The 26,316-nt window shown below is 36.9% G+C and overlaps 3 protein-coding genes across 7 annotated transcripts; 1 reads left to right on the forward strand and 2 right to left on the reverse strand.

Annotated features, from left to right (window-relative positions):
- Positions 1-944: 944 nt before the first annotated feature.
- On the reverse strand, positions 945-7,178 carry LOC18098059 (putative disease resistance RPP13-like protein 1). Of its 3 annotated transcripts, none has more exons than XM_052451984.1 (4): positions 2,527-7,178; positions 2,034-2,173; positions 1,619-1,702; positions 945-1,390 (listed from the first exon to the last, which is right to left on the reverse strand). In XM_052451984.1, exons 1-2 carry the CDS (start codon positions 6,940-6,942, stop codon positions 2,168-2,170), a joined length of 4,422 nt encoding a protein of 1,473 aa, XP_052307944.1. In that variant the 5' UTR covers positions 6,943-7,178; the 3' UTR covers positions 945-1,390; positions 1,619-1,702; positions 2,034-2,167. The 3 variants fall into 3 exon arrangements, with proteins under 3 accessions (XP_052307944.1, XP_024454926.2, XP_006384740.3); XM_024599158.2 differs by having other exon boundaries at positions 1,619-1,745; XM_006384678.3 differs by having other exon boundaries at positions 1,781-2,173.
- Positions 7,179-10,537: 3,359 nt separating this feature from the next.
- Positions 10,538-16,291, reverse strand: LOC18098060 (uncharacterized). Of its 2 annotated transcripts, none has more exons than XM_052452609.1 (12): positions 16,080-16,291; positions 15,767-15,917; positions 15,607-15,684; positions 15,197-15,312; positions 14,628-14,681; positions 13,947-14,038; positions 13,720-13,808; positions 13,035-13,075; positions 12,352-12,405; positions 12,055-12,218; positions 11,763-11,835; positions 10,538-11,166 (listed from the first exon to the last, which is right to left on the reverse strand). In XM_052452609.1, the coding sequence occupies exons 1-12, from the start codon at positions 16,173-16,175 to the stop codon at positions 11,041-11,043; spliced, it is 1,134 nt and encodes a 377-aa protein (XP_052308569.1). In that variant the 5' UTR covers positions 16,176-16,291; the 3' UTR covers positions 10,538-11,040. The 2 variants fall into 2 exon arrangements, with proteins under 2 accessions (XP_052308569.1, XP_052308570.1); XM_052452610.1 differs by having other exon boundaries at positions 11,763-11,832; positions 16,080-16,290.
- Positions 16,292-16,665: 374 nt separating this feature from the next.
- LOC18098062 (protein FAR1-RELATED SEQUENCE 3) lies at positions 16,666-26,217 on the forward strand. 2 transcript variants are annotated; one of them, XR_002981277.2, is made up of 7 exons: positions 16,666-16,886; positions 17,244-19,635; positions 19,737-19,826; positions 20,118-20,267; positions 22,840-22,956; positions 25,514-25,705; positions 25,800-26,217. XR_002981277.2 is itself a non-coding variant. In XM_006384681.3 (6 exons), exons 2-6 carry the CDS (start codon positions 17,341-17,343, stop codon positions 25,556-25,558), a joined length of 2,697 nt encoding a protein of 898 aa, XP_006384743.2. In that variant the 5' UTR covers positions 16,666-16,886; positions 17,244-17,340; the 3' UTR covers positions 25,559-26,217. The 2 variants fall into 2 exon arrangements, 1 of the variants encoding a protein (XP_006384743.2); XM_006384681.3 differs by having other exon boundaries at positions 25,514-26,217.
- The last annotated feature ends 99 nt before the right edge of the window (positions 26,218-26,316 follow it).

Consider the following 26,316-nt stretch of genomic DNA (forward strand, 5'->3'; position numbering starts at 1 on the left):
TAATACAATGGAATTGTTTTAGTAAAATTATATTTAGAGACTCTTGCTTGATTTTTCATATAATTTTCGATGATTTTGATATTTTTATTATCTAGGAAACCAAAATAACTCCGGTAGAGCAAACTTTTCAACTTAAATATATTTTGAGAAATATTTTAAAATACATTAATTCCAGCTGCATTAGGAAATAGAACAGCAGAATAGCAACAAGAGAGAATAATCGCCATGAAAAAGCAACCAATGATATTACGACCACGAGGACGACGACGACGCTCACAAGAATGCTGTCCACAAGATCTTGCTATGAGTAATGGTGGTTGCAAAATGTTTTCTGTCGTTGGAAGTTGATAGCCTTGAAGAATGATGCCTGTGAAAGAATTATTTTTTAGATGAGTTTTTTTTTTTTGGTTTAAAACTTGTATATAATATTATTTCATGTTATTAATTATAGGTTGATGAATTTTAAATTTATAACCGTTCAATTATCAAGAGTTTAATACTATATAAAAAATTATATACATTTAATAATTTTAAATAAATTATTACAATATAATTTATATTATTATCATTAAATATTAAAGTTACGTAAATTAGAACACGATAAATCTGTAAAAACATTGATTATAATCTGTTTGGAAATATGATTGTGATTGTGGTTGTTTTTCAAAGTGCTTTTTATTTTGAAATACATTAAAATAATATTTTATTATTTTAAAAAAATTATTTTTAACATCAGCGCATTAAAATGATATAAAATATAAAAAAATTAATTTTTAATAATTTTTTTTTAAAATCATGAATTGGACTCGTTTCCAAACAGTCTTACATCTTCACGTGTTGATGTGCAATTCTGCGGTCGGTCTCTCTTCTCCGCTGGCAGCAAGCCGGATGTGACTGGCTATTAATGGCGTGCAATTTCTTGGTACGGTGGGTTCTTGGTTCCACCGGTTCTAGTTGAATTAGACCATAAATTAATAAATCATGAGTGGATCCACCGGTTCTAGTCGAGTTTAATTAATAATTAGCAAATAGCCTTGCCTTGCCTTGGATGATCTTGGCCTAAGTAGTAAAAGATGATTTTGGGTTTGTTCTTTCTGGTAGAACTTCTTCAAGCATAGCCCCTTGGATTTAGGCCCATTCATAAAAATCCATCTTGGGCTTCATTCGGATCCAACAAAACAAGAGAGGTGGCCACCACAATTCCATACCGATCCAATAGCCCGAGCCCAGATACTCATCGCTTGGAAACTAAATCCTTGAATACAACATTTATGACAGGACATGATTGCTAGCAGAATTTTGAATTCCATGAAAAATGCAAATAACAAGCACAGGAAATAAGGGCATGAAGCCTCTTGGAGTTGCAATAATCTCAGAACTTGCGGGCAACCTGTATAAAAGAAACAAAAATTAATGTCAAATTGGACATCGGAGACGTTAATAATCCAAATCTTCAGTAATGCATAGTGCTTTAACACCACCACCACCACCACCACCATCACCAATTTCATAGTTCTCCTTTTTCTCCAAATTCAGGCAACGTAAGAATGTGTTCCAACTATCTAACAAGCCATGAAAAATTAATGAAATGAAGACCACGACAACTCTACTTCTTTACCTGATTTATACCAGATCAAGGTTGTCTTTGCTGTCAGCTGCTTGCCAGTTCTGTAAAACTCCTGCCTCCAAGGCAGATACAAGTCTGCTAGTGTCAACAGATTAGATACCCTGAACTCAAGGTGTGCCTACAAATAAAACATCACAACTTCAAAGTCTGGACCATTTAACTCCATGAAATCTCTGACTTGAGTTTCATTTTCGGGGATTTATCCTGATATTTGTTGTATGTGTGCATGGAAAATTCAATGGCAAGGCTTGGATTCGCATGTCTACCTTGTAAAACTCACATCTATATCCAGTTACCTTCCACAGGGTATTGAAGAAACAGACTATTTCCCAAGATTACGATTTGTTTTCTGACAAGGCTAAGGTTATGAAATTCAGTTGAGATGAATTGTTGATAAGGAACCAACCTTTTTTCAATAATTATTTCCTTGAAGGTCAAATATGAAGGCCCTTCAACGAGAAATGAGACAAAGAGAAACATAAACACCTTGCACCACCTACTAATTCATTTAGCCAGCCTCTGAAGCAGCTTGTGATTTGATCATAACTGCAAGTAGAAAACCAAATTGATAGATACAAATTTCAGGTATAAAATATTAGTTGTTCTGAAAGTATCCTATTTGCAGAAAAGAAATCAAAATCAAGATGAAAACTTAACTTGCTCTAATTATCTTCACAATCTTTCAATAGAAAGGAAATGTTGAAATTTAAATATTGAAGAACTGATGAAAGTCTAGCCAAAAGTTTAAAAAAGGAATTACTGGCAAGAACAAAAAAGAAATAAAATAGTACAGCGAAAAAGTAAATCATTGCAGGAACAAAATTTGGCTATATTTAAGGAAAGTCTTCAGCAGGAAGTTAAAGCCAACGATGCTTCAGTTCTCAGATAGATAAATATACCTGGGTGGCTGGGTCAGAGACTACTTTTCCGTCTATGTTAATGTATGGAATGTGCCTTATCTTGAGCCATTCTTTTACTCTTCCCTTTATCTGTTGTACTAAAAGGGGACATGCTCGAATACGTAGTTCTAAAAGTGAGGAAGGCAAGCCCTTCCCTGGAAATGATGTGAGCTTGGGGCAGTCACTGATGCTTAGGCGTTCAAGAGAGGAGAGATTTTGAAAGCCGCTGTAGGATAGGTACTCAAGATTCGGAAAATCTTCAATGCTTAGTCTGTTTAGAGCAGAAGGCAACCTCACTCCCATGTCCACAGATGGAAAGGATATATGAGAGAATCCACCTTGAATGATGAGGGTTCTAAGAGCGGAGAGTTTGTGCATGCCCCAGTTAAACAGTAGCTCACAGATCTTAAGATCTACGGTAGCAAGATATGTTAGGCTAGTAGGAAAACCCTCTTCTGGAAATGATACAATGTCTGGACAGTAGTAAATTGACAGTTCTTCAAGAGACATGAGATTGTGCATATGATCAGGGATAGCCTTGAGTCCATCACATTTGATGATGAAGAGCCTCCTTAGGTTTATGGGCAACCCCTCAGCGGCAAAGGAAACAAGAGCTGGACAGTACCATATTGAAATTTCACGAAGATGGCATAATTTATGTAGGCCTTCGGGCAAAGATCTAAGGTTAAAGCAGAACCATATTTTCAAATTTTCAAGGGACATGTTATCCTGAAACCTGTCCGGCATTGATTCCAAATTTTCACACGAGTCAATAGCGAGGTGTTTAAGCCCTGCCGGTAGTTTGTCTCTGGATGATAAGGATTTGAGCTTTGAACATGAACAAACCTGGAGGTACTTAAGAGCTGAAGGTAACTCACCTATGGAAGTGAGAGAGTTGCATATTCCAACATACAAGTACTCAAGAAGAGATGAGTTGTTCCCGCTGCAACTGGTATTCTCATCAGATTTCTTTGACGAGGATCCCTCCCCATCATCCAGTAAGCATAACAGATTCTCGCAATATCTTATCTCCAACTTTTTTAAAGTTGGAGGTAGCTGGATTCTTCCAAAGGATATTAAAGACTCGCAATTTTCAATGCGCAACTGCTCAAGACACATCATATTGTAAGTCACTGCAGCAGGTAAGGGGGTTAAAGCGTTGCAGCCAACAATCTCAATGATTCTCAGTGTGGAGGGCAAACCAGCCTCGGGAAACGAAAGGAGTCTCGGACAGTATTGAATTTTCAGCTCTTTAAGGGACACTAGGCTGTGAACCCATTGTGGTAACTTCTTGAGGCTCTCACATGTACTAAATGTCAAAGATTCAAGCTTGCAGTTAGCCAGCTGCTGTTGCATATACACAGGTACTTCTCCTTCCATCAAAGAAACAACTTGGGGACAGTTTCTAACCTCCAACTTAAGAAGGGAAGTGAGCTGTTTTGCCAATGCCACTCCATTTTCGTACAAAGATGCCAATTCCATGCAATTAGCAATCTCCAATTCCTGTACTTCTGCCAATGGTTGGATGAATCCTTCTGCTAGGTAAGTGAGCTTTGAAATGTTGGAAATTGTCATGGAGTTGAGAGATCTGAGATAAACGCCACCTTCGTACACCACTTCTTTGCAGCCATTGATTACCATTTTGCACAGCTTTGGAAGACTATGAATTAATACCACCAACTTCTCGCATTTTTTAATCACAAGTTTTTCTAGTGATGGAACACTTGGAGGTAATTTTTTGCACAGATTGGGACAGCTTTTAACAGACAGCTTATTCAAGAGAGGGAATTCGTCAGAACCAAGCCCACAAGGAATCCATTCCTCCCATTCCTGCATGTTCTTGAAAAGTAAAGTCTCTAAAACTGGAAAAGGCTTTGAGCAACCTTGTCCATAAAATTCAGGACCTACTTTTTTTACTGCAGTTAAACTTACTATGCTGAGATTTTTTAAAGAAGGCAGCAGTCCAAGAGGTGGCAAGGAAGTGCATTTTGTACAGTTCTCTAACCTTAGGAGAAATATGCTGGAGAATGATGGATTTCCTACCCAGGTTGGAAATGTTAGGCCAGCATAGCAGTTGATGGTGAGTTCTTTGACTTTTCCATGAGGTCTAAGATCATCGAGCACATCTTTGTCAACCTTCTCATTTCGTGAATTATCTGTTCTGGGACTCCATTCCAGCAACAAAACTTCAAGGTTATTTATATCTTTTATGTTGGCCTCCATTGCTTCCCGAGCATCAATCACATTCTCCAAGCCTGTAATACAAAGCGTTCCTCGAAGAGATTTCAAATTCACCAAGGAACTCAACCTAGAGCCCTTATCTTTGCCCAGGACAAAATTGGAAAGTGTCTGCAGATTTGTCAGCTTTTCAATTCCCATTGGCATCGCTTTGATTGAACTTGCACTTGTGATATCAAGATGCCGGAGGTTGATGAGACTCCCCAGTTTTGAAGGCAGCCCTTCAAGAAGACAACATCCTTTCAGTAACAAAGTCTGCAAGTTGTATAGAGAACATACTGATTGAGGTAAATTTCTGATTGCCGAGAAGGAAAGATTAAGAAACCTTAAATGTTTCAGATCTCCAATTGAATTTGGTAGCGTATCAATGCAGTAACCACTTAAAGACAGCACCCTCAGAAATTCTAATTCTGGCAACAAATCAAAAGGGACATGACTAGTTAAGTAGCCTGTATTATGACCTAAAAGAGATGGCAGTGGTAGGAAAGTTCGTAAACGTTTAGTAGTATGGAATACTTCAAACTTTCTGATACCATCCCAGCCACGGATATAGGAGGAGTGGCGAGCTCTCTTGGATACTTTGAACTGCTTGATGGCATTCAAATCATTACCCAATTGAAAACATGTGTCTCCCGCAGCCCACTGAGCCAGATCACTCACGAGATCATGCATCACAAATCGAGATTCATCACAGTTTGCTACTTGAAAAATTGACCTCGACACTAGATCACGAAAATACTCCGCACCCATATCTTCCATTTGCTTGTTCTGTACTTGTTGTGGAACCAAACCTTCTGCCATCCATAGAAGGACAAGATCCTTCTCTTCAAATTCAAAATCCTTCGGAATTAGAGCAGAATATGTAAAACACCTCTTCAAATGTGAAGGGAGATGGTAGTAGCTCAATCTTAAAACAGGGAGAATGTCACTTTGGGAGTCTGACAAGTCCCATATCTTACTATTCAGTATGTCTTCCCACTCATCCTCCCTTTGCTTAGTGCGTAAGAGGCCACCAAGAGTTCTGGCTGCCAAAGGCAAACCCTTACACTTGGTAACGATTCTCTCACAAACTGATTGGAGGTTTGTTTGTGCGCCGAGATCTCTATTTTCGAATGCATGCTTCACAAACACAGACCAGCAATCTTGGTCTGATAGTGGCTTTAGGCAATGGTATTCAGTCGGTCCAACCATTAGTGCAACGTCTGCATCACGAGTGGTCAGAATTATCTTACTTCCTGGTGCTCCGGCTGCAAAGGGAGTTTTCAACGCTACCCAGAGACCATAATTCTTGTTCCATACATCATCTAAAACAAGAAGAAACTTCTTTCCGGCTAGCGCCTCCCTCAATTTGACCTGAACTTGATTGTACTCCTTGAAATCACAGGGATGCGGAGTGACTGACTCGAGAATCGCCTTTGATATTCTCATAACATCAAAGTCATCCGACACACAAGCCCATGCTTTTGTACTGAACCATTCCTTGACCAATTCATCCTGAAACACATGCTGTGCAAGAGTTGTTTTGCCGATACCACCCATACCGACAATTGGAACGACATGAAAATTAGTATCACCGTGATTTGCCTCTTCTGTCAACAGCAAATCAATTACCTTCTTCTTATCTCCATCCCTGCCATAGATGACAGGTTCATTTGGGACAGAGGCACTAGGTGGTTTCTGCCATACATCAGTTGATGTCCTTCTACCTCCACTCATCTTTTCTAAACCAAGTTCAATTCTCTGCTTCGCCATTCCATCTAACCGGCTACTCACCTCTTTCATCTTTGACCTCATCTTGGGATTGAACTTAATAGCACTTGCACTGATTTTGGTAAATGATAAGGTAGTAGACACTATCCTCCGTACCTTGCTTGTGCTAGCCTCTTCTGCTGCCATCAACTCCCTTCGTAAAGATTCAGTAGCAAATTCATCAAGCAAGTCCTCCACATCATATGCCAAGTCTCTTAGATCATCCAGCCATATCTTCACAGCCTTTTCCGTCAGCTGCTTTTCTTCCGCGTCATCAAGTACCTCCTGGACCTTCAATAACATCCCTCTCCACTTCTCTGCCTTCTTCCAAATGCCCTCTCGACGTGCAAACTTCAAGAACTCAGGAGATGTCAATCTTGTAAACAGCATTCCAAGGAATGCAGCAAGAAAAATCTCACCAATTGCCATGTTTTTGCTCTCGCAGAGGAATCAATCAAAGATAGATGGGGAAAAAGTAAACAGAATGCTTGACAGTAATAGTAATAATTGATTAGTGCAGGCAACCAAAGCAGTTGCAGCAAAGAAATTGAGATCGCAGGTGGTTCTCATTTCATTTGTCTAAGTCAAAACATTAAACTAGTTTGTTTGCAAGTTGCTCTTAATCTTATTATTTTTTGGCTCTCTTTTTTGTGTGAAAATGAAATCACAACGTCTATCAATAATATTCTCTAAAGTCAAATAAGCAAGTAGGGGCGATAAACATAACACATACCGATACTCCAATTAAAAAAAAAAAAAACTAAATGTCATTAGTCTTTTACTGTTGATGCAGATATCTGTGAATTAAAATAATGTAAAAATGATTTGGCCTTGCAAAAAAATAGAATAAGTATGCAATTGAGGGTAGAGATATCTTTTCTATGAGATACTTGCGAGATTGCATATTTGATAGGGGGCAGAATGGTACGTGCACTTTTTTCTGCTACAGTATAGCTATTATTTTTCCCTTCAAAGCACAAAATATTAATCTTTAAATTAGAGGCTCTTCTGTCTTTTTGGATAAAAAATGAATAGTAAAAGTATAATTATACCCTTGAAAGGGGAAAAAAAATATACATGCATGGAGTAGTGTATTCGTCTTTTCCTTTAATTAAAACAGCTAAATGATAAAATTACCCTTGAAACACTGCGGGGTGTTTTGATCTTTTTAGATTGGTTTTTTTTGTTATTCTTGGATTTTGACAAAGACATCTTGGTAACTTTAGGTTCAAAAATATTATTTAAATAAAAGCCACAACGCACGCGTCAGCGCGTGATGGCCACACCATTCAAGTGGCGCATGAGAGCCCGTACAACAACCCAAATCCTGCATTCGCAGCAGTGATAGGAGCGGTGCATCATCCACTTTCAGGTGGTGTTGCATGTGCTCACAAAGAAGATCTAGTTAGGTTACAGTGAAGGTTCTTTCTTTCTTCTCTATTTGCTCTCTCATTCCCTAGAAAATCATGCCTGAACTTTCAAAAAAACAATTGTGTTTTCTGGTTTGTAATCTTATTGATTTTAGTCCTCCTTCTTTTAATTACTGTTTATTTGCCTTTTGAATCTTTTTGAAGTTTGGATTTTTTTCAATTTCATCCTTGGGCATTTTATTCAATTTAATTTTTTTTTCTGGTTTGGTCCTTCTATTTTTAATTGCTCTATTTACATGCTTTATACTTTTCTTGATTATTTGTTTTTCTTGCAATTTCATCTCTTTTCATTTTATTGCATTTGTTTTTTTAATTCATTTTTAGTCCTTATTCTTCTAGTTATTATATTCTTATTTTTTTCTCAATTTTGTCCACCAACATTTAATTTCATTTGGTTTTCTATCCAGTTATGATCCTTATTCTTTTAATAACTATTTTTTTTATCATTTTCTTTGCTTTTTTTGTTTTACAATTTAATCTCTAATTATCATCTTTCATTTTTATATCATATTTGGTCTGCATTGTTTGAGTTTTAAATTGTTTTACAATTGAATATTTTTCTTTGTTATTTTTTTGTGATTGCCTTCCAATAAGGCAGTCCTTTATTAAAAGTTTATTTTTTATTCTGATCTCATAGCGTGAGTGGCGAGTTAATCGAATTAATCCGGGTTGACTCAAATTTTTTTCCTCCATTTTTTATGATTTTTATTTTTCAATTTCATCACTTTGCAATAAATTATTGACCCTTAAACTTTGCTAGTTTTTCACTTTTCTTTTTGTTCGGTTATTCTGAGAGTGAGTTGGTAAAGTTAACTCGGGTTAACTTATTTTTTTTTTATATTTTTTTATTGAACTTTGGTTTTTTTTACTAGGTCATCCTTTTGATATTTCTTTTTCATCCCGATCTCATATCACAAATTGTTTGTTCGTTAAGTTATCCCGAGTTAACTCGAGCTTTCTTCTTCAGTATTATATTTTTTAATGTTTTTTTTTATCTTTGACATTAAATTATTAAGCCTTAAACTTTATAATTTTTTTTTTTACGGTTCTTTCGGCCTTATATTCTAGATCATATTTTTAGTTAATTTAAACTAAATTATCTCGGTTATCATTGTCTAAGTTTTTTTTTAGCATTGAAAAAAGTTTGCCCAGCATATAACAGAGCGCAAGCTAGTGAATTCTAAATCTGCTCATTGTTTGAATATAATATCAAGAAATGCAGTTCACTTGCTCTAATTGTTGCAAGTTGCAAGCTGCAAGCGTGTTGTCAAACACGAAGCTTAGAGTTGGTTTCCTGTGTTGTCAACCAATCCATGCTAGTTTTTCCTCTTGTATCTGGGATTGGAGTAAATGGTTTTTTTAATTAAAAATATAATAAAATAATTTCTTTTTAATTTTAACAATAATATATTAAAATTATTTAAAAACAATTAAAAAATCAATTTAATACAAAAATAATTTAAAAAACAGGTTGTAACGTAAAAAGCAATAATAGACGTGCAAACAACCAAGTACATCGAGACTAGATCTTTTCACAGTCAGGTTGTAAACGAATCATTTAAACTTCAATCTATTTATGAAGAATTTCTTTCGAGAATTAATTTTTTTTTTTACTGTCAAAACTGAAATTATAACCTTGTGATCTTTCTGCAATGAGAACAATAATGCAGTCACTGTAACTTGAGAAAAACAAGTGTCCATCTCCTGCTCTAGGCTAAAAGCAGAGCCCTTCAAAGCTAATTAGTGTGATTTACCTTGTATTTGAGCTAAAACATTGTCGTGGCTGGACTCTTGAGTAGACACCTATATATATATATATATCACGGTGTTCATCCTGCTATGTCAATACAGATATAAACTGTCATACAGGACCAATGACCCATGAAGAGGCAGCTAAAGGTCCTGTCAAGTGTGCCCTTTTACTTGATGGGGGTTCCACTATTTGCTATTTTGATCAAAACTGAGAAGTCGCCAGCTTTTGACCCAGCACTTCCCACTCGGACACTCGTTTTACCTTGGATCATGGATGCTGTGAAAAGACTCCCGAGTTAATAATCCTTCCTGATATGCTTTCTGGTTCAGTCATTTTATGACATTTTCAAACACTACAACACAATCATACAGACAAGATGGGATTAATTCCAGAGCATATATTTGTTTCCTGGTACGAAGCAAAAATGCCTCCATGAAGCTTTCAAAGTTTCTTCGAGATACGCCAGCTACCGATGTAAGATGGCGGGTAAAAACCCTTTTATCTTCACAAAATTACTGAACTTCAAGATTAAGGAAAAGAATGAGAGTATTATTGTATATTAAATTCAGGCTCCTTGGTACTCCAAGGTGTCCAACTAGTCTTGATTGATCAAATGAACTGTCATCCAAGTCAAATTCTTTCCCTTGTAGTCTCATGCGTGATCACTAATAAGCATGGACGGCGTTATTTTTCACATCACATCTCTTTGCTACGATCTCTCTTAGCAGTTGCAGAAGAAAGAGATTGAAGAGTGAAGCAGGCACCTGAGTTGCCATTACAAGGAAAGGCACACAGCATTCCATCAAGGGAGACAACCCCTCACAATCACATGTAAAATGGGTCATGGCCAACGAAATCACTTCAAATTTCCCAGCTCCAATTTAGAAGTCAGAGACCGTTACCGTTCAAATTACAGGGGCTCAAAGACTCCCTTCTGTTAATACACCGGAGAAGTAAAATATTAAGCTAAAAGATGACTTGCACTCAGACTTCAAACTTGGCATTCTTTAATTTCAGTGAGATCACATATCCAAACTCCAGAAAATGGCAAGCACAGCCTAAAATGATATATCATCCTGACATGATAAGTATGCTTCACGTACACAGAAGCTTATTTTAACTAATCTTTTTTTTTATGCACGCATCATCATCTCAAAAATTGAGCTGCCAGCAATAATAGGTGCCAGGTGAATCCTGCAGATTTGAGCCAAATGAAACAGTGGACTCCAAATGAAATTCTCCACTCTATTTTTCCAGAACTGGCTTTTGCTGTGTAACAAGACGATACACCGGGTAATTTCAACTCTTTGGTCTTCAACATGAATTTCGTGCTGTCTACTCTTTTCAAGGAAATAAATCCTGAATATCCAGGATATCAGCAAGCACACCAGCTGCTGTGGTATCATTGCCAGCTCCAGCGCCTTGAATAACCAAAGGTTGTTTGTTGTAACATCGGCTGTATATCTCCAACTGCAATTGCATCAAATGAAGCATGTGAAGTTCTAGACATGATGGCATAATATGACCATCACATTGTATGGAAAATCAAAAGTACATTACACATGATAAATTATCTTTCAAAGTTTCCTAAATCCTAAAAATATGCAGAGTAAACATATATTCATTAAAGACCTGCAACTTGTGGTTTAGCCTTTGAATCATCAGGTCCTCTCCACCTATGTGTGTCTGTATATGTATGCTTACATACACATAATTGCAATATCCCATTAGTACTTGGAACTTCAAAGTGCTACCAAAGACAATGCGGTTCAGTGGGCTTGCATCAGAAGATTTGGGATGGACCACATAGGAGGAAATCTACTGAAACTTGTCTGGCTATTCTCCTATTTAAACCTTCTTTATTTTTTATTTTGACGAAGAAGAAAAGGAAGATGAGTACAAAATTGTGCACGTGTCCCTCAAAATGTGATTTTGCAAACAGACTGTCAATTGGAATCATAATAAAACCGTGATATTCCATCACCAGAAATCATTAGTGATCAGCCCAAATAGACATAATGAGGATGGAAAAAAAGAGGGGATGATCAGGAGAAATTAGGGCTTACCACATTGTCACTGCCCCTCAATCTACCCAAAGGAGAATCCTTGGGTAGCTCTTGAATGCCAACTTCACACCTGCTAAGAATCGAAGAGTACCCATGTCAAGGAACTCCGTAAACTACTTATACGATCTACATCATAGTTTAGACAAAACTTTGAGCAGACAGATTTAATATTTCAAACGTTGTAACAGATGGTCACAGTGAATCCCTCAAATACTTGCACAAAAGCACATGCACTCCCGCACCCAGACATGTTTATGCACACACATGCATCCTTTAAGATTAGAAAGCATACCTTGATCCTTCAATTACACAGACATAACGAAGCACGTTGCCATTCAACGAAGCCCTTTTAACTCTTTCTTGAACATCATTGTCAAGTGATACAATACCACTACCCAAAAATTCCTCAACAGACATTGCATCAGGTCCCATTTCATCAGGGTATAAACTCTCAATCTACAAAGCAGAAGAAATGGCGATTCAAGAATTTATTAGTTCATCAATGGTTGAGGTTTGAATCGATCATTAATATTGCTATATTATAACTCTACTAAATAGAAGATAGGAAAGGAAGTGACTTAGAACTTACTTTAATGCTATCCAAGTTAATCCTTCTCCCAAGAAGTCGAGCCAGAATCAAAGCCTGTTTAGAATACAAGAAGAATAAGATACTGTTTTGAATATATAGTATCAAGTTTTTCATATGCATCAAACAGAAGACCACATTGGTGGGAAGGAAAGAAGTGAAAAACAAAAGGAAGATAAACCATCCCACTAGCAGAAAAGCAGGTAAAGACATAGCTTGACCTTTGAACAATTTCATCTGTATCCTCATCAATGAAGAATTATCATAGTTAACTTGTAGCACTTTGAATGTGTTATTATTATTGGAGAATTTCACAACTATCATGACAACACCCAAGGTTGTTAAGAGCATAATCAAGTTTAAGACTAAGGATATCATCGATGGATAATCTGCAACCATATCATGTGTAATTTTTGGAAATCAAAACGATCATTTTTAAGCAACATAATAGTATAGCTGGATGGTTGAGCAATGAAATTATTTCAACTAATGGAGGAATATTCTTGGAAAGAAATGTACAGAAATAACTAAAAAAATATGAAAAATTACAAACTCAAGAAACAACATGCATATGCATTTACATAGAATATTCAGACTTGCATGCATCACAACCAGAAGCCTGGAGGCTTAATAGGATATAGATAATCAAATTCTAAAGTCGAGCAGATGAGAATATAAATGCAAACCTTCCTTGCAACATCCATCCCACTGAGGTCATCACGTGGATCTGCAGCAAAGAAACTAAGTTAAAAGAACATGTTGACAGAAAATCAAACTCCCCAATGTCTTTGCTAGTATACGGAAGACCAAAGGCGGAGTTAAAAGCAAATCCTTGCTGTGTTTTCTTTCTAATGTTAAGGTGGCTAGGAAACTGTGCGTATAACTTTTAGTTATTAAGATCAGTAAATCAGCCGTTAATGACAAGAAATGCTAGAGCGTAGTAGATGTAGAAGAGTGAAATAATCAGCAAATTGTTTCATGAAATAACTGGATCAAAATAAGTTCATAGATAGCTTTCAAGCATGTAATGTAACGTTTGAATCCCCCTTTTTTTTTTCAGAACCAGAATTTGTCCACATTCTTTTTTAGTCATTCAACAGTTGCCAACATAAGAGATAGATGTAAAGAAGTAATCAACACTATGCTGGCCCCAAGAGTCAGCTGTCAAGATCTGATCAAACTGAAGTGTATACAACTCTTTTGGGACATACACCAATTGCAGCTCAAATTAGAATTTTATGAACATTATTTTAAATTCATTATGTACTTCTACACATTTGTCTATGCATGCATGCATACATATTTAAAAGTCACAAATTTCGCCTGTCAAGAACAGGATTCGCATGCAAATAAAAATAATTACATAGAGACCTGGTTCAGTGAATCCAAGATTTTTAGCAACTTTAACAACTTCACTAAATGGCTTTCCATCCTCAACCTCGCTCATAACATATCCCAATGTACCTGTTATAAAAGTTTACAACAAAGCACGTAAATGAACCAATAAGCATGTGCAAATACAATCATATTGAAATGCACAATTTAACAGATGCATAATCCAACTATTTGAGCATTGAAGCAGAGCCTTGCTAAAATAGGTACCGCTCAAACTCCCAATAATACGATGGACAGGGTCTCCTGATGAAAGTAATCGATTTAAGGATGCTATGACAGGAAGGCCAGCACCGACCTGTCAAAAATAACTTCAAGTCAGTAGAAATCATTATGCTAAGAAGATCATAACACAATTTAAACAACATCTAGCATCAAACAATTATTATTGCATTAAATAACCAAACCACGATAAGGCAACCATCCAAACCCTATCCATACCTGCTAAGTCCCTATCCATACCTGCTAAGTGATTGTAATCAAGCGTGAGAGCAGTGATAGAAACAGATTTAAAGGCTCTACAACATGTTTTGCTAACTTTATGTCACCAGAGAAAATCTTGTATTTACATATATATTCCACAACTACCAAACAAAAGATTGAATTTATTTCAAAAGGGTCGAATCTGATATTAGTTAATACAAATCTGAAATTTGACACAAGACAACCACAAGTCTAACATTGTTGATAATACATGTAATTAAACTACAACCCCAGGGAAGAGAAGCTTTCAACAAACTAAGGTTTTGCATCAATTTATCAGTGAATTAACAGGATATTGCAACAAAAATTACAAGAATTCAGTTTCAAATCCTTCGTTCTTTACATTTTAAAGTAAAGTTGAGGAAATAGATGTTCTAGCTACACAAACAAAAAACTTCACTTACAGTTGACTCGTGCCGGATACGACGTGGATAAGAGACCAATTTGTCATAATCTTCCTGCATGACGGTACAAAAGCTCTCGACAATAATTCACATGCTTAACTGAAATCAAATCTACAAAAGCTCTCAACAATAATAGAAATGTAAAAGAAATTGGACCTACCGTTAAAATAATGGTCAGAAGAAAAGTGTGTTTATATTGGGGACAGAGAGAAGGATAGCAAAAGGAAATTGAGAGCAAACAATCTTATTTAAATCATCATTCATCATAAAACCTAGTAGAAAAAAAATTGAACTTTCACCTCACTTCTGACTTCTCCCTCTTATCATCTTCACTCTCACAGCAAGGCTACCAAATGCATTGTTTATGATGGATTAAACATCAGCAATGAAATTTTTATCAGCAAGAGTATAACTGTAATTTCAGAGTTGAAACATACAAGTTCATTGGCTTACTCACGCAATTCCACATGAAACAAAATGGCACAATTATGGATTGAAGATCCAAAAGCCCCTAGTCCCATAATTGTTTTTTTATCACAAACTAATAAGGATGGCTACAAGTTTATTACCATTGTAGAAGTAAGAGGCTTCTTATTTGCCAGAACAACGCAGCATCCCATATCAACAACTTGATTTAGCATTCTAATAGTCTCAGAACTTGCAGAACAATCCACAAAAGCCAAACCTACCACATAATAAAATCAAAATAATCTCATGACATAAATTATAGCATTTCAAAGCTGTACGCTTGGCCACATTTCAAGGCATTTCAAAGCTGTACGCTTGGCCACATTTCAAGCTTCAGCTCAAATCAATAATCAGATTCCATAATCAATAATAAGATAATCTTTCTTTTTCTGTTTTCTTTTTCAAAATTGAAATCAACTGCTTAGGCATCGATAAGGAAAAGCCTAAACCTTTGATGAGCTTTGCTGACAAAATGATAAGATCAAGATTAAAACTCATAAACAGCACCAACCTGTTGCCTTCCCGAGAAGAGCTGCAATGTCCATAACTTTCCTCTTGGATTCCGTATTCCCATTTACTATGCATTCACCTTCATTAAGAAAGTAAGAAAAACAAATTAAAATCCACCATCACCATCATCAGACCAAAGACGCTTTATCAATGGCACTCACCCAGATCACCTAGAGCTGAAAGAGATGAACCATTCGACTTAAACCGGCAAACTTCCGATAAAGTTTGATCATTTAACTCTCTAGTAATCACGTCAGATGCAAAAACTAACGATTTACTGTCACAAACTCCAACTACTCTCAAATGAACACCCTGCCAATACCACCCAAAATGCAAAGGTTTCATCTTTTACACAAGAAAATGTTCAAAGTCGATTTTGAATGCACGTTTCCATTGTCGTACAGAAACCCATTTCAAGAAAGTTGTATTGAGCTTAAAATGGAAGAGAATGATTGGAATGAAAAAAGAGGGAACCTGTTGGGCATGGAGGGATCGGCAGGACACGATGTGTTGGAGGAGTTGGCGACCAACGCCCCCACAACCCATCAAAAGCAGAGGTATATTCTTCATTCTGTCTGTCTGTCTGTCTTCTTTGCTTCTTCTCTCTATGAATTTTGAGTTGCTTAGTGGAGTTTGCTTCAGTCTCTGATCTCTGTGGTGGGGTTTTGGGTTTTTTGGTATATTATAGACAAGAGAGAGAGCGGGGAGATTTGTGGAAACGTAGTACGACAATATCCGTCCCTCTACTTAGAGACATATTCAATCGAGTCCCTTTATCTAATGAAAGATTGATCAAGTCACTGCATGTTAGCCTTTTGTTTTCTTATAATTTCAAATCAAGAAAGGACAAAATAAAGAAATCATTAGGATGTGCGTGAGATACACAGAACTTCTCGCCTAATTCATAATCTTATCATAACACTCGTTACGAAGAAAAAGATAAAAATAAATAAATAAAAATTTAAGATCCAATGACTATATGACAGTAAATTAAAACATGAAGGATCACTTTTGAGATTATCCCCTGCCCGGTTACCCGCCAGGTCACATAACGGACCTCTCACAGTCCCACACGAGCTCACGAGGGTTTTATTGCGCAATGAACTAAATTTTATGGGCTTCTTTAGTAATTTTTTTTAAAAAGTTTTAGGGTTTTCCACTTCTTAATTTCACTTTCTTTTTCACTCTCCTCCTTCAATTCGAAAAAAAATCAAAACATTGATTAATCCCTAATTACCAACTCTCTCTCCCTCTCTGAATTCACTCAATTTCAATTACCAGGTACTCTCTCTCTCTCTCTCTCTGTTATTAGTAGTTAAACTTGATTCTGCAATTTTAAGGTTTTTAATTGCTTAGTTCCTTGAATTGAACTGAACTGAACTGAACTGAATTCTGTTGCCTTTTTTGGTGTGTTTTTGTGTTGTTCCATGGTGGGTTTTGTTTGTATCAGCTGGTTAAACATGGAAGCTGTAGCCCTTTTTTTTTTTTAGTTTTTGTTAATAACTATGCTGTTTAAGTTTTATTTCAATAAAAAAAGAATGCTACTTTTTATATTATTTTGTTTTAGTTTTCCCTTTTCTTTTAAATTCATGTCCCAAAGATGATTTTTTGGTTTTTTTTTTGCCCAATTTTGTGCAGGTTGTGTGTCCTTCTTTTGCTTCAATAGAGAATTAAAATGCAAGTGCGGTTTCGAGTGATTGCCAGGGTTTAGTTTTGAAAACGAAGGGTTTTTGGTATGGATGTTCATGTGATCGATGGTGAAGAGGGGATGGGTCATCGTGGGGTGGCCTATGATGGAGATTCAGAACCAAATGATAGTGGAGAAGCGAATAACAGGGAACATGACGAGGATGGGGCTGCTGAGCTGCATGAGCCGTGTGTGGGCATGGAATTTGATTCAGAGAATGCTGCAAAGACTTTCTATGATGAGTATGCTAGACGCCTAGGTTTTAGCACCAATGTTGCTCATTTTACCCGTCCTAAAACCGATGGGGCGATGGCTGCTAGAGAGTTTGTATGTGGTAGGGAGGGTTTGAAGAGAAGGTCTGCTTATAGTTGTCATGCTATGCTTAGAATAGAGTTGAAGAGTCCAGGAAAATGGGTTGTGACGCACTTTGTAAAGGAGCATAACCATTCGACTACTAGTCTCAGGAAAGTGAAATACCTTCGGCCCCGCAGGCATTTTGCTGGTGCTGCAAAGAGTGTTGCTGAAACTGGGCAAGGAGTGGGAGTTGCTCCAAGTGGTGTTGGCCAAGCAGCAGCAGTTGTTTCTAGTCGTGTTGGCCAAGGAGTGGGAGTTGTTCCAAGTGGTGTAATGTATCTTTCAATGGATGGAAACCACACACCTGTAGCAGAGACAAACCATGGAGTTAGGAATACTCCTCCTGCCGAACCAAATCGTGTTATTAAGACTTCTACAACAGTGAATTATATTGGTAGGCCCAATAACCAAAAGAGGACTCTAGGAAGGGATGCTCAGAATCTGCTGGAGTATTTCAAGAAAATGCAGGCTGAGAATCCTGGTTTCTTTTATGCAATACAACTCGATGATGAAAATCGCATGGCTAATGTTTTTTGGGCCGATGCAAGGTCAAGAACTGCTTACACTCATTTTGGTGATGCAGTTACATTTGACACAAATTCTCGAGTAAATCAATATAGGGTGCCATTTGCCCCATTCACAGGTTTGAACCATCATGGTCAAACAATTTTATTTGGCTGTGCAATACTTCTTGATGATTCTGAAGCTTCTTTTGTTTGGTTGTTCAAGACATTTCTAACAGCAATGTATGATCAACAGCCTGCTTCTATAATCACCAACCGAGACAGGGCCATACAGACAGCGGTTTCTCAGGTGTTTCCTGATGCCCGACACTGTAATTGTAAATGGCATGTTTTAAGAGAAGGCCAAGAAAAATTGGCTCATGTATGCAATGCACATCCCAATTTTCAATTGGAACTGTATAATTGTATCAACTTGACTGAAACTATTGAGGAGTTTGAATCATCATGGAGGGATATTCTTGACAAATATGATCTGAGAGGACATGAATGGCTTCAATCGTTGTATGATGCTCGTGCTCAATGGGTTCCAGTGTACTTCCGGGATTCCTTTTTTGCTGTAATGTCTCCAAATCAAGGATTCGATGGTTCTTTTTTTGATAGTTATGTGAACCAACAGACCACATTGCCGATGTTCTGTAGACAGTATGAAAGAGCATTGGATAATTGGTTTGAAAGGGAGCTAGAAGCAGATTTTGATACAATTTGCACCACACCAGTTTTGAGGACGCCATCTCCTATGGAGAAACAAGCAGCAAATCTTTATACGAGAAAAATATTTGCAAAATTTCAAGAAGAGTTGGTTGAAACTTTTGTATATACTGCTAACAGGATTGAGGGTGATGCTGCTATCAGCACATTCAGGGTTGCAAAATTTGAGGATGACCAAAGGGCCTATATTGTTTCATTAAACTATCCGGAAATGAGAGCAAACTGCAGCTGCCAAATGTTTGAGTATTCAGGCATTCTTTGTAGACATGTTTTGACAGTCTTCACAGTGACAAATGTTCTGACATTGCCACCTCATTACATCTTAAAACGATGGACGAGAAATGCCAAAATCAGTACAGGAATGGATGACCACGGGGGTGATTTGCCTGGCCAAGAGTCTCTTACTTTGCGATACAACAATCTATGTCGAGAAGCAATAAAATATGCAGAGGAAGGGGCAATAGCTGCAGAGACTTATAATGTTGCAATGGTTGCTCTTAGAGAAGGTGGAAAGAGGGTTGCTGTTGTGAAGAAAAATGTGGCCAAAGTTTCACCTCCTGGGGCTGGTAACGATGATAGGAAGACCTCAACTTCAGCATCAGATACAACTCCATTGTTATGGCCACCGCAAGATGAAGTTACCCGACGATTTAATCTGAATGATACTAGCACTCCAGTTCAATCTGTTGCTGATTTGAATCTTCCCCGCATGGCCCCTGTGTCCCTTCAGCGTGATGATGGTCCTCCTGGTAACATGGTACTTAAAGGAACCCTTGCATCAAGTATTAATTTTTATGTCCTTTGGAGTTTAAATTATAGCAAAACCCACTGACTTGGCAATTTATACCTCTTGCGTAGGCAGTTCTTCCTTGTCTCAAATCAATGACTTGGGTGATGGAGAACAGGAGTTCAACAACAGGGAATAGAGTTGCTGTCATCAACCTGAAGGTATGCATGTAATGAATTAAAACTTCAATAATAGGCAGGAAATTGTCATCTAGCCACTAAAGTTGGGAAGAAGTTTTTTGACTGTTGACTTCACCCTGGTCACTGTGTAAATACACCAAACATTTTTAAGTATTTAAAATGTATTTATGCTGTTTTGTTGATTTAAGTGTGTCAAATGCTCATGTTTTAATCTTTAGCGAACTGTAGATAATACTCTTGTTGTTCTCTAGCTGTGTATTTTGACAACTGATTTGGGGCGCCTTACATATAGTTTGTGTGGAACTACTGCAGTTGCAAGATTATGGCAAGACTCCATCAACAGAATTGGAGGTTAAGTTTCAACTCTCAAGAGTTACATTGGAGCCGATGTTGAGATCTATGGCATATATCAGTGAACAGCTCTCAACACCAGCTAACAGAGTTGCAGTTATCAGTCTGAAGGTATGTAACTCAAAACTAGACCTTCGTATCAGAAAAATAAATATGATATTGAGGTCCAGCCACTAGTGAAATCTATAATCCTATTGTATTTTGTGCTGCCACTTTCATTAGATAAAAGAAAAGCAAAACAAGCTAGTGGTTCCAGATGTTGTTTTGTAGACTGGTTAGCATGTTGTCCCTGTATCTTGCATATATGGTTTATGTGTGGCTTTATATTAGATTTGAATTAAGTTTGGACAGGTCTCAGGACCTCAAGCCAATCTCAGCCAAGGGCATAGTCTGGACTCTGAATTGGATGTACTTCCTCCTCTTGCTTTGTAGACAAATTATTATTAATGAATAAGCAACTATCAATGAAGGACATTTTTTTTGCTGCAGAATACACGCTAACCCCTCTTTTCCAAAACATGTGAACTGAAGAGATGCCATTTTTATGCATGCTTAAGAAAAGTGCCAATGGCTATGTCTCTAACTTGGCCCTTCGTAATTTAATATTCATTCTGCTTCTTGATTGTGTTCTCCTCATCTGTTCTATGGTTTAGAGATACTAATCCTGACAGTAAAAGTGGTCTTCATGTTTTAGGCATTAATGAATTTAACAAATTAAAAAATTGGTTAATGTGCAAATGACTCAGTATTTATTGTTTGAGCTTTGTTTTATGCATTATGCATATGACTAGCTTATTATGGATTAAGGAAGTCCATTTGGACCATAGGCTGATATGTAGTTGAGGAGCCATGCTCTTACTGCAGCGTTGACAGGCATGGATGCGTGTCTTTTCCTCTCATTTTTGTTTTTTTATTTTTATGTTTTGTTTTTTTGGTGGTTAGTCTTGAATTTCTTACCCACATAGTGTGGTTTAGGATTACCTAAGTTGGTGATAAAGCTTGCACTGAGTGGTAAAATATGGAAGATGAGTAAAAAAGTGAAGTAGGAATACATATGTTGATAAGTGTGGAGTTGGATAGCATTGGAAAAACATAATGGAAAGCGTGAATCTGGAATTATGATGTAAATCTCTATTTGTAGCATTTGGCCGAAGGAATTTATTTCTGTCATATTGAGAATCTAAACTGAAAAAAATGGTAAAGGATTAAACTTCTGGTTGAATGGTTGCTTCCACAACATGGGAAGGCAGCCTTCCAGCACATAATTATGGTCAGACACTTTTTTAGCCAAAGGAATTTCATCTTTGTAATCTGTTTTTTTCATGGCATGATTCTCTTTCTAATATTTCTCACATTAAGTTCATCTAACTTTCATTTTTATACTAACTAATAAGTTGTGTGGGGTGTGTACCTGTGTTTCTACCTCACCCTCACAGTCTTTGTTTTCCCAATTTCTGTCAATGTTGGGGATTACTTTTTAACTTTTTTCCATGTCTATCAATGCACTTATTTCTCCAAAATTCATGTGATGATGAATCCCATCTGGATTCTGGCATGGGAAGTTTTGAAATGTTGTGTTTCAAGATATCATAAAATGAGAGAACCAAGTTTAGGAATTTAATTATTGTTCATCATGTTACTATTAGAAAGGAAAGACAGTGAATCCAAACATGGAATCAGGAATCCTCCACAAAGATGAAAAAATAGTGATGAAGACAAAAGAGCTCTCCAATCCTGTCGAATATCCTCTAAGGAAATTCTTCTAAAAGCCACTGAAGCATTATGTCATACAGACATTCTAATACATTCAGAAAAAAATATTATTTACTACAAGATTTGCCTCAACAGAAAATTATTGTGAGAGGTCTTACAAGTTGTCTTTCTATTGCCAGCATGTAATTGCTGAACCGATCTTGGGATCTGAGTATTCATTTGAACACTTGACTTGCTGTAAATGACCTTACGCAATATATAGAACCTGTTCCTAGAGGAAAGAGCCTTATTAATTTACCCACTGGGGTGTTATTCTTATGGACCCATTCAGCAATGCACCTCTTTCTTCTCTTTTTTTTGGTGATAACAGAGGTACCAGTCCGGACTTCAATGGGCACACCCTGAATCTCAAACCTCAGGGTGTATGCTGAACTCCTCTTGAGCATCAGGCTTAGAAGTTACAACAGATCCCCAATTGACCAAGTGATTTTTACCCGATCTCTGCCTTTTACCATAAAATCCCGCAATTCTTCTTTGCATTAGAGATTCCTAATGGGAAAATGCTTCTAATTCAAATAGTATGAACATGCTATTCTTTTTTCTCTATTTCAAGCCAAATGAAGGCAGTTACTTTGAATAGCGGTGATGTAGGATAGATTTGGAGAAATCTGTCCATGTGCTTGTGCCAGACTAGGATTTGATTTTATCATATCAGAACAGAACCAGATGAGACAGGACCTAGGCTAGTTAATGGAAACAAGCCCAAAAGGAAAAGCAGAGAAATGTGATTTTCTTCTCTGCTCCTGTTCTACCCGCTTTATTGTATTTGAACTTATGTTTAATAAATAATCACAGCAGTTATCTCATTCGTACAGATGGTTTTCTGGTCTTATTGAGGTGTGTGCTGACCTTTATTTGTTGTAGTTTATTATTCATTTGGAAACTTTATTCTTTTCTTCTATGGTTTCAGCTTCAAGACACTGAAACAACTACAGGAGAGTCAGAGGTTAAATTTCAGGTTTCCAGAGATACATTAGGTGCCATGTTGAGATCAATGGCCTACATTCGCGAGCAGCTTTCAAATTCTGTAAGCAATCTCTTCTTACTTCTTGTTGCTTTTTTTCACTTTCATTACATTGGGGCTTCCATTCCTCTTCTTTCTTTTGCTGCTAAGCTCCCAAAACTCTCTTCTTCTTATACTATTGATATTGCCTCTTCCATGCTGTGCAGCATTTTCAAAAAATTTAGTGTCCATCTAGGCCCAAAAGGCTTATGCTTGCAAAGTATGTTACTTGATAATACCTTCTGTGTGTGTCTTTTGCAGTTACTGCTACCTTTGTGCACCCATAGAAAAATTGCTTGCTTGCATTTTATCAGAAAAGCAAATATTTGCATTAAAAAGGGTCTACGACTATTGTCCTGGGTATTTTGATTGTGCATCAATACTTTCTCCTTTGTTACAAAGTAGAAAGACCTAAGAGTTGTAATCTCCTAACCATTCATTATAGAAAGAAGATTGAGAGATAGTCCTGTTAGATAAGTGTTTATTATTGAGAACTAGCTGGCACTTTTCTCTTACACATAGGATTCTCCATTCTCATCCAAAATGACATTATAATTCTTATGAGCATGATTATGCAAAATATTGAAGTTATATGGTAGTAATATCTAATTATTTGTCCGCAAAAAGCTTATATAGATACATATTTTCCACATCTAGATACTTCCCACATTTGAAAATTTACAAATAATTGCATGTCCAATATAGGGTTCAAATTCCAGAAATGGTGCATAACGAAGAAAGAATGATTCCTTTTTGTTTGGCTAATGAGAATGACAAACTTAAGATAAAACACAGATTAGGCTTTCTTTCTCTCTCTCTCTCTCTCTTTTCTGAAAGTACCAATCAAACATTAGATTCCGAGTTTAATGTAAATACCCCCAGTGTCATAGTTCTTGATATTCCCTAATGAACAGAGGAGAGAACCAAATTATTCCATTCATATTTTTCCAAGATGTACTTTGAAGGATGTGGAATGAAGGCAGAGCCTTAAGTGAAGTCTGTATTGATAGACGCCCTGCGGGTCATCCAAATTGTAACAGGGAAACTAATGCTGTGAGCCCCAATTTCTTGATCAATACTAAGGCTCTCTAAACCTAACATTAATGATATGACTTTTAACTTGACACTGAGAATTGTATTAAACTATAGTTGAAAAAAAATTGATTGTATAGAACTAGTTTGTGGCAAGCATTTGCCCCAAGATTGAAAGTTCTCTACCTAACTCAAATTAAATCTGAAAGATTGAGAATAAGCTAACCTGTGGTGATCACCTGATCATTAGAGGAGATCTCTCAAGTTACGAGAAGCCCTTTTTTCCCTAAAAGTGAAAGCCTGTGATTTAGACTCTTCAAGCTCCAGATCCGTCGGAGAAGCAAGAATCTATTTTCTTCTCTTTCAATCCATTTTCACACAAACCATCTGTTTAACATCGTTGCTTCATCTTCTTGTTTCTCGATACGTGTCATTTATAGGCAATTGAAATTTCTACACGTTCTCCTCACCCATTGAAAATGGCCAAATATGGTAGATACCTTTTATATCGCAGCATAATAATGGTATTGACAGGTGTGCATTTATTCAATGTAGAGCATTGTTATTATCGCTACTTTTTAAAAAAGTTTATATGGTAAGGAGCCATGACTTCATTGCACCAAGTGCTTATATTGAATATCTTACAGAAATCATTTTGAACATATTATCAATTCACGTTATCTATGAGGATATCATCAGGGCCTCATGCTTCTAGTGCCTTTAGGGGTGCTTTTCGACAAGATTGGGCTGCTTTAGTTTTTTAATTTTTGGGTTTGCTAGTCTGCTGCACCCTTTGTTTGGAGGCTGTCATATCCTCATTTTGTTATTGTAGATCTACTCTTTTCATTATCAATGGTTTTCTTTATCAAAGGAGGAAAAAAACTTATCTTAAACCAAAGCTTGAAAACCAGTCGGTTTAGAGGGTAAAGTAAATGCTTCTTGATTGCAACTAAATGCCAGTCATTTATATGAACATTCAATATGCAAACTTGCTTGATGGGGCAAACTCAACTTTTTATAGTATGAGAGAACATAGGTGATCCAATAAAGAAAAACCTTGTCCTACCTTTTTTAGAAGAAAAGAAGTGTACACAATCTGTACGCATCATATATTATCTTTCCAGTACCTTGTAAAATCTACTTGGTGAGGCTGTTTGCACAGGTTGAAAGGTTTGGTATTGTCTAGTTTTTAGCTTGTTCCATGGTTCTGTTGATCTTGACAATTGTTCATCTGCATAAAATTTGAGTATATGCCTACCGCTAAAATTTTCCCTATGACCAGGATGATATGTATCGTTGAGCATCTCGCACTTTTTTTTTTGGCATTACTTTTGAATTGGAATAGTGCAACCAAACAAATCTTAGATATCAACATTTTTTTACTTTTGAGAAAGCAGATATCAACGTTACTTGTAAAATAATGCTCCCCCCCACCCCCCCCCCCCCCTCCCCCCGCGCGCGGGAACAATTGAAAAAATAAGAGGAAGACAAAAAACCCTTAAGATTTCCAAGTTTCATTCTACTTACAGAAAGTTTTCACGTTGAGCAGGCTGAGCCCCAAGCGGAGCCTCCATCAAAGAAGCATCGGAAGTGAAAGCTTATGTTTGCTGTCAACTAAATCCATGGTAGACATACTGTTTTGGAGGACAGAGGAAGTGTGTTCATCAAACTGTGTATCATTGCTCCCTTCGAGTCGGGCTAGCTTGCCCTTCATTTTCCTTCCCCCATCCCAACGCCCCCTGTAAGTTTGTTTTGTAACATGTGTACATGTAGCGTGTCAAATTATAAAAGCCAAGGCATCAAAGAGTTGCATTTTTGGTTTTTATCTGACCCAGGTGCCTCATTTGTTCCATATCCTTCTCAAGTTTTGGTAGAATCGATCAAACATAATTGTCTTCGCCAGTTTCCTTGTGTCACTTGATCTTCATGCCATAAGATTGCGCATTTCCGCACGCCTTTAAGATCATTGGGAAGTCAAGGTTGAGGCAGATACAAGACTTGTATGGAGTTCTACACCAGTTCATTAGCATTCAAGATGGATGCTATCTGCTTCCCGTGGCTAAAGAAGCATCGCATGTGGGATCATTTTCCAATTTGTAAGGTTATGCAAAATGTGGTTGCTTGTTGAGTCTCCTTTCTCCAAGGTGGTTTATTAACAAAAATACTAAGGAGTATGGTTTTTTTTCCCTTGATTTTTATTTTCGATCAATATTTTTTTTAATTTTATTATTTAATATAAGATTTGTTTTTTTATTGAGTTATTTCACTTTTATGATATGAATAGCGAGTTTGACGAGTTAAATCAGTTGACTCGAGTTTTTTTCTTGATCAATTTTTTTTTAATTTTTTTTT

This window comes from Populus trichocarpa, chromosome 4 (genome assembly GCF_000002775.5).
Source record: "Populus trichocarpa isolate Nisqually-1 chromosome 4, P.trichocarpa_v4.1, whole genome shotgun sequence".
NCBI classification, from domain to species: Eukaryota; Viridiplantae; Streptophyta; class Magnoliopsida; order Malpighiales; family Salicaceae; genus Populus; species Populus trichocarpa.